The following is a 7,722-nucleotide window of genomic DNA, read 5'->3' on the forward strand; positions in this document are numbered from 1 at the left end:
AATCCTTGACGCTCCTCGTCGTCCTCCACGCGCGAGGCTTTACATCATGAAGACCAAGTCAATTAACAAGGTCATCCCACGCTCTTACAGAGATGTGGCAGTGGCAAAGGAGATGGGTCGACGATTCCTGGGTTTGCTTAAAGAGAGGGCAAAGACTTGGTCCATTCTCGACGTTCAAGCCTATCAGCAGTTCAAATTCTGTTTTGCATTACGGGCCAAGCCTTCATAGGCGCCCAATATATTTTCAAATAGTCACATGCAAGGCCGAGGTGGTATAGGCTGAAGAAGTAAATCTCGTTCGTGGTGAACTTCGTCATTATCAGGTTGACTTGTGGATGTGCAATAATTCATTATCAGCATCTTGATCCGGACTGAATCGTGGTATACGCCGCCCGTGAGGTTCAATCAAGAAGGTGTATATTATTTTCTTCTCCCCAGTGGCGAAATCCATGGACTGTAGCTCGTGAGAGCCATGTGGGCAGGCGAGCTTAATCTGGAAATTAATTGTACACACACGGCCAGTTGCTGTCTCATTGTGTGCAGCATGTGCGCCCGATTCGAATGTGCTAACCGCCGTCGTGGTTCCTTGTGCTCGGCGGTTGTTCGGTGCCGGGGATGGATACGCAGTTCCTTCTCTCAACTTTTGTCCCCTTTTATCTGCCGTTCTACAAAGTGATTAACGATTCCTCAGCACTATAAATACCTAGCCGGTAGCAGCTCTCTCTTCACAGCCAAGCAACCATCCATCGGCAAGGTTCCTCAGCAAGTCGGTCGGTCGCTTTACCGAGCTAGAAAGAGAGTTCGCTCTTCTGCAATGGCCTCCGCCAATGCTCTGCTCCTGCTCTTCTCGGCCGCCTTCTGCCTCCTCGCCCGGCGGGCCGCCGGCGACTACGGCTCGTGGCAGAGCGCCCACGCCACCTTCTACGGCGGCGGCGACGCGTCCGGCACAATGGGTGAGCTCATCTTCATCAGGAGTATTACACTGTTCAGAGTAAAAGCACCTACCTGGACTGGGATGGTTCCGGGCATAAGTGTACAGTGTCTAACTGAAGTGTCCTGTACGTGTTTGTTCAGGCGGCGCGTGCGGCTACGGGAACCTGTACAGCACCGGGTACGGCACGAACACGGCGGCGCTGAGCACGGCGCTGTTCAACGACGGCGCGGCGTGCGGGTCGTGCTACGAGCTCAGGTGCCAGGACGTGAGCAGCTCCTGCCTGCCGGGCAGCATCACCATCACCGCCACCAACCTCTGCCCGCCCAACTACGCGCTGCCCAACGACGACGGCGGCTGGTGCAACCCGCCGCGCGCCCACTTCGACATGGCCGAGCCCGCCTACCTCCAGATCGGCATCTACCGCGCCGGCATCGTCGCCGTCGCCTACCGTAGGTGAGCCATTTACAAACTTCCTTAATCTGGTCCCGTGTCGGTGTCGATGGACCATGTTAGGTGGGCCAGAGTAAAGATTTGGTGCAGTTCGGTCTGACAGCGACTCTCGGCGCTGTTTCGAAATAGTTTAGGCGTCACGCTCACTTGACCACCATGATGTGTTGTTCCAAGTTGCATGATCCAATCACTGAACTGAAGATTTCCGTTTCGCCGACTGTGTGTGCAGGGTGCCGTGTGTGAAGAAGGGCGGGATCAGGTTCACCATCAACGGCCACTCCTACTTCAACCTGGTGCTGGTGACCAACGTGGCCGGCGCCGGCGACGTGCAGTCCGTGGCCATCAAGGGGTCCAGCACCGGGTGGCAGGCCATGGCCCGCAACTGGGGCCAGAACTGGCAGAGCAACGCGGACCTCGACGGCCAGAGCCTCTCCTTCCGGGTCACCCTCAGCGACGGCCGCACCGTCACCAGTAACAACGTCGCCCCCGCCGGCTGGGCCTTCGGCCAGACCTTCGAAGGATCCCAGTTCTAGCGAGCTCGATGACTTCTTCTTACGTCCATGGATGGATTGCTTGCATTGGTTTGGAGCTTGAGCAAGAGAAGAAGGAAACCTCTTCGTTATAGTAAAGAAGAGGCCTTCGGCTATTCCGAGGCTGCTGCTGATCAGCACCCGCTTAGGCGTTCCCTTCTTTCATACTAGTAGCACAGTAGTAGACATAAATAAGTTATTACTTGTTATGGAGTTGAGCATTTTGATCATTGTTAGTGTAGCCTTGCGTTGTGGAAACACCGCAATGTGGTTTATTTAAGGGTGCTTTAGAAGTACATGCATTGAGTGGTGTGTGAGAGTGTCTTGTAACTTCTGTTGTTGCATTGTAGCCCCCAAATCCTGCCACATGGTTGGGAGAAGTTTGTGGTTGTGGGGTACACTTGTTATTTTGGGGACCAAGAGCAATGCTACTTTTATGGTTTAACCGTTTTATAAGTAGTACTACTATGATATGCCGTCGACTGATAATCAGCTGACCTTTGTCCCATGTCGCCTAAAAAAACTCATGTCATCTCTACTCTTATAAAAGACCGAGTTGGTGATGATTGTGTGTCTGCCATCTTGCAATATAGACGTCCGATCTATATCTGACAGATAGAAAGCAAATTATGGCAATTTTGCAAAAAAGATATCCGCACCTCTCTCCATATTTGCGGATAAGGCCTTCCCTCGTTCATCCTTATCTCCCACAACTTCATTATTGAGCAATTAAAAAAGAAAACCTCTGAAACAATCTGGCATGGTGGCCGCTGCCGGCGCCAGCCCATGCCTCCGCTCAGTCCGACCATCAATCACCACCACGCCCCACTCCTCCTCACCTTATCTCTCCTCTTTCTCGAGATATCATTAGTTTTTACAGATGGGATTACTCCCGCATGGGTCAATCACAACAGGTATTCGCAAAAAAATGCATCTTGGTGTTCCGTGCAATTGGGTATTTGCCACTCGAAAAATGCCACTGTTTTTTATTATTCGAAAAAAGCCACTCCAAGCTATGAAGGACCATTTCCTGCACCATCGCCCTAGGCAACGCCTCCAAGGAGGGTACGACACACACGATGCATCCGTCACCATATTCGAGTCATATTTTGGATTTTCACCCGAGATAGGGGATAGGGTGGATAGAAGGGATCTCAGTGGCGACTCCAAGGAGGAAAACGACACCCTTGGGCCTCGCCGCCGTCAGGCATGACGAACCGACTAGGGTTCCCCCTGCCCCTTGCCAGCTCCATCCGCACCCCGGTTCATCGGAGCCGACAACTGAGGGTCGAAAGCAACCGAGAGCACCGGGAGAGAGACCGGAGATGAAAGAGCCATGTACCTCCATGTATGACGTAGATGAGCAGCTTTGCACCGCAGCCGTATCTTCGTCGTCGACTCACCACCCTTGCGACCAAGTCTAATGATGGTCTTCAAGTGCACATGGTTGAGTTGTAGATTTTTCGAAGTAAGATTATCGATCCCACAGGGAGCACATGAAGTGGCTTTGCCTCTTGTAGAGATTTGCATGCAAGTTAACGAATTTGAAAAAATAAGTTCGCGGTTAAAAAAAATTGAAAAAATGTTATCAAATTTATTTTTTCCTCCATGAATTTCGAAAATAATCATGAATTTGGATATTTCTTTGCGAGTTTAGAAATTGTTACCGAATTTGAAAGATATTCATAAATTTTGGAAAAATGGTCAAGTTTTCTAAAAAGGTTCATGAAATTCAAATTTCTAATTTGAAAAAAGAAATGAATTCGAAAATTCTTTGTGGATTAAAAAATTTATTCGCTAATTTGAAAATGGAAATAGAAAACAAAGAGAAAACTGGCAAATCAAAACAAAACAATAAAAATTAAATAAAAAAGTTCATGAAATTTAAAATATTCGGTTTTTTAGATTTTTAAAATATTCGGTAAATCTGGTGCAAAGAGGAACCCCTACCTGGGCCGGTGCATCACTGATTGACCCCTTCAGCCCCTGTACGCTCGCTACGGAATGGCCCTTATTTCGTACGTAAGGCACCAAATATTGAATTCCTTTGGGCTTTGGCCTCATTAATTAACGACTCTTGCTGTGACACGTGTTGTGACTAGGAAATTATATAGTGCCAGCACATGCAGAAATTGCTTTTGGATGGACCCTAGTTTTTTGAAAATACAAAAAAGAGCATATTCTGAATTTTCCAGAAAAAATTAAAAAAATTACACATGAACATAGGGATGTATACCACATCTTCATAAATTTTAATGATGAAATACACCGTTGTTCAATCTACTAAATATTACTCTATACAGCTCAAATTATGTTTTTGTAGCACATGCATTATTCACTATAAAAGTCTATGATTCTGATTTTTCTATAAAGCTCAAATCAAAGCATATTTCATCATGAAACTTTTCACAGTCGTAGTATACACTCAAATGTTCATGTGTATTTTTTCAGATTTTCTGAAACTTTAAATTGTGTTTTCTGTTTTTTTAGAAGTAGGGCTTCATAGAGCTCAGGAGCAAGAAATCCACTCTCCAGCACATACGGAAATTGCTTTTGGGGCCCAGATATTTTTGGGGAAAATAAATAAAAAACTTATTTCCAAGTTTTCATTTAAAAAATTACACATAAACCTAGGGATGATACTACATCTCCGTAAGTTTTCATGATAAAATACATTGTACTTCAAACTACAGAGAAAAGACATGATTTTGTTTTTTTATACAACTTACAGAAAATCGTATTCAAGCATGAAATATTACAAAAATGTATTACACAACTCAATGTTCATGTGTATTTTTTATACATTTTTATTTATGAAACTTTAAATTATGATTTCGATTTTTTGAAAACAGGGCTCCATGAGAGAAAGAAATCCACTCTCCAGCACATGCCATTATACCTTGAAGCACTTCGAACTGGTTGAATTGTCTAAAAAAAAACTTCAAACCGGTTGAAGAGTGCCAAAGCGGAAACACAGTAAATACGCCTTCGATTAGACCAATCTGCTTCCCCGCAAAAAATAAATAATAAAATATTAGACCTATCTGCTACCCATTCACAACTTGGGCCGTCGATCGGCGAACGGACAGCCAGGATGCCAAACGGCCGGTCCCTCCACTGATTATATAAGGACCAGGGCCGGCTGGGGCCAAACCCTACACGGACCCGGAGACTTCGGAGCTCGATCGAAGACGCCGCTGCCGACCTCGAGCCTCCGCCCTAGCGCCGTCGCCGTCGCGATGGTAAGAGCCTCGTCGTCACCTTAACTGCGTTTAGGCGGCTATCCCATGCAGGTCCGTCTAACCATTATCGCTCTGCGTACCATAGACCTTCAAGCGCCGCAACGGCGGCCGCAACAAGCAAGGACGCGGCCACGTCAAGTTCGTCCGCTGCTCCAACTGCGCCAAGTGCGTCCCCAAGGTAAGCTGGATCCTGCATCCCGCTGCATCAATCGATCATGCCGTCCTTGTCCAAAACCTATCCTTCTGTTGATTACGCTGGGGTTTCTTTGGTGGTTCAGGACAAGGCGATAAAGAGGTTCAAGGTGAGGAACATCGTGGAGGCAGCAGGCATGAGAGATATCAAGGACGCCTGCGTCTTTGAAGGTGCGGTTTTGGTTCCTCCTCTGTTTTCTTCTATCCGGTTCTTAACTGTTGGAGCAGTGATCGCCGATCGAACTGTTTGTCTTGCAAGGCGAAAATTTTAATATCGCACCTCTTCTCTGATTCGCCAGTGAGTTGGAAGTGTCGAGCTCGTGATTTGCGTAATAGACGAGTGTTTTGGTTGCAGGTTACGTTCTGCCGAAGCTTTATATCCTGGAGCATTATTGCGTGTCCTGCGCCATCCATCAGCATCAAGTCCGTGTCCGCTCGCGTGAGAACCGGAAGAACCGTGCGCCGCCGGAACGCTTCAGCCGCTTCAAGGTACGCTTCAGACATACGAGTTTCCTTCCTTTCTACTATGTTCAATTGGTGGTGCTGCTTAATCGGCAGCATGTAGTCAAAGAGTTGGTACTCATACTGTATGCAATCTTAATCACTTTAGAGCGTTGGTAGTATATATGTATACAATTAAAACATGAATCTTCATACAAGCATGAATCTTCTTACAATACGTCTTATATTATGAGACGAGGAAGTAATATTTAGTGCAAACGATCCAAACCTCACTTTACCTTTTTGCTGAACATTTTATTTGTGCGATTTCTACAATCTTTATAATGTTGTTGTGCCATGTGGCTGATCTGTAGTTTTATATCTTGCAGGAGGCAAGACCTGAGGGCCAAGCTCCACGTCCTGGTGGTATCGGCGCGGGTCCTGGTGGTGCTGCCGGTGGTCTCGGCACCGGTTCTCCAGCTCCCAACGTCGCTAGCACCTGACTTGGCTTCCTAGCATGATGCCAGTAGTACGATGATCTAGCTAGGCTTACATGACCGTATGGTTTCATATTCGTTGCCCTAGGCCGAACTATGTGTTGCTCTTCTAGCATTTTCCTCGTAAACTCTAGACTCCAGCTGGTACCCGATGAGTTCTCTACTTTTGTTTAGTCTACTAAGTAGAAGATTTTTGTTATATTAACATGTCAAATGCTGATCTTTCATGTAGGACCTACCTACTTTTTGAGCATCAGCTTTGAACATGGTCCTGCTATCTATGAATATATATATTGCAGTTTTACTAAAGCACATCCAGATGTGCCCTAAGAGTAAGTATAATAAAGCCTAGTCAGCAGGCTATAGCATCTTTCATGTAAGGAAAATCATAGTTGGAGGAGAGAGAAGCAAGCCGGGCTATAAAACACTTTTAACGAGTAAAAGCAGCATGGATGCAGCCCATATGCGAGCGATACAGCAGGCATTTAGCTCCTCCTACCCAGTCATGTGCCTTTCCTTTGCCTCCTTCAGCATGCAAGAATTAAATGGATAGCCAATGATACAGCCATTCTAGTATTATATGAGCCTACATATGGGCTATACTCACTCATTTTCGGTTTATAGGGCTCAATTCAAAAACCTCACCAACCAAGGTAGATGGTGAGTGATAGAATACTTTTTGTAGTTTGTAAAAACACCCAATTAATGCTTTTGTTTTTATCAAAAAATTATGTTTACCAATGTATTAATTGCAATACATGAATGCATAAAATACACGCATTGGTCAATTTTCTCTTAATACTTGTATGCAATGATTTAATGCACATTGGAATCTGAACATGTGATGGGGAACAACCAAATGGAGCCTTATAAAATTGAAAAACTAAAATTTTGAGATAAGCCCTATAAACCGGAAAGGAAGGAGTAGATGACATGGCACTACTACAGTAACAGTCTTTACTATTGACCATGCTCTAAGTATTGCACATATAAGTCCTATGCCATTGATTTTACACGAAGATTCATGTAAACATTTTCTTTTTATCTTTTTCATTTTTCGTTGTAGTTTGATTGAGTCATCTGGATGTGCAATAATCAGGGCACATCTATTTATTGTTACTTGGCCGTGAATGAGGGGATGGTTCCGTTTAGTGTTTTTCCCCAACTTCTATTCCAATAATCAGGAGTATACCATGCATTATCAAATCTGACCTGATTCTAGAACATGCAATCCAATTGCTGTGACCTACTGCAGGTTTTTTTTTTGAAAAAGAGAGCACCCTCCTCGATTTCATAAAAGAGAAATCACAGTGCCTTGGGGTATTACTGTGGGATTTAATTCTCACTCCTACCCATGCGAGGAGAAAGAAGAGGACGCTCCCATGCACCAAATGCTCACCACGTCTGCATTCCCACCGGGGGTAATCCTCCTTTTC

General features: G+C 45.5%; 2 protein-coding genes across 2 annotated transcripts; both read left to right on the forward strand.

The window, feature by feature from the left end:
* Positions 1-706: 706 nt before the first annotated feature.
* LOC123079590 (expansin-A2) lies at positions 707-2,406 on the forward strand. Its single transcript, XM_044502382.1, has 3 exons — positions 707-953; positions 1,075-1,387; positions 1,614-2,406. Exons 1-3 carry the CDS (start codon positions 815-817, stop codon positions 1,915-1,917), a joined length of 756 nt encoding a protein of 251 aa, XP_044358317.1. The 5' UTR covers positions 707-814; the 3' UTR covers positions 1,918-2,406.
* Positions 2,407-5,084: 2,678 nt separating this feature from the next.
* On the forward strand, positions 5,085-6,590 carry LOC123079591 (40S ribosomal protein S26-like). Its single transcript, XM_044502383.1, has 5 exons — positions 5,085-5,156; positions 5,242-5,334; positions 5,435-5,519; positions 5,704-5,837; positions 6,179-6,590. The coding sequence occupies exons 1-5, from the start codon at positions 5,154-5,156 to the stop codon at positions 6,290-6,292; spliced, it is 429 nt and encodes a 142-aa protein (XP_044358318.1). The 5' UTR covers positions 5,085-5,153; the 3' UTR covers positions 6,293-6,590.
* The last annotated feature ends 1,132 nt before the right edge of the window (positions 6,591-7,722 follow it).

This window comes from Triticum aestivum, chromosome 3D, assembly GCF_018294505.1.
Source record: "Triticum aestivum cultivar Chinese Spring chromosome 3D, IWGSC CS RefSeq v2.1, whole genome shotgun sequence".
Classification (NCBI taxonomy): domain Eukaryota; kingdom Viridiplantae; phylum Streptophyta; class Magnoliopsida; order Poales; family Poaceae; genus Triticum; species Triticum aestivum.

Bases quoted from the DNA above. Each gene is read 5' to 3' on its own strand.
- LOC123079590 (XM_044502382.1), top strand. From the start codon at position 815: ATGGCCTCCGCCAATGCTCTGCTCCTGCTCTTCTCGGCCGCCTTCTGC. The intron at 954-1,074 runs GTGAGCTCATCT...GTGTTTGTTCAG, and splicing joins CGACGCGTCCGGCACAATGG to GCGGCGCGTGCGGCTACGGG. The intron at 1,388-1,613 runs GTGAGCCATTTA...CTGTGTGTGCAG, and splicing joins GTCGCCGTCGCCTACCGTAG to GGTGCCGTGTGTGAAGAAGG.
- LOC123079591 (XM_044502383.1), top strand. The intron at 5,520-5,703 runs GTGCGGTTTTGG...TTTTGGTTGCAG, and splicing joins GGACGCCTGCGTCTTTGAAG to GTTACGTTCTGCCGAAGCTT. The intron at 5,838-6,178 runs GTACGCTTCAGA...TATATCTTGCAG, and splicing joins AACGCTTCAGCCGCTTCAAG to GAGGCAAGACCTGAGGGCCA.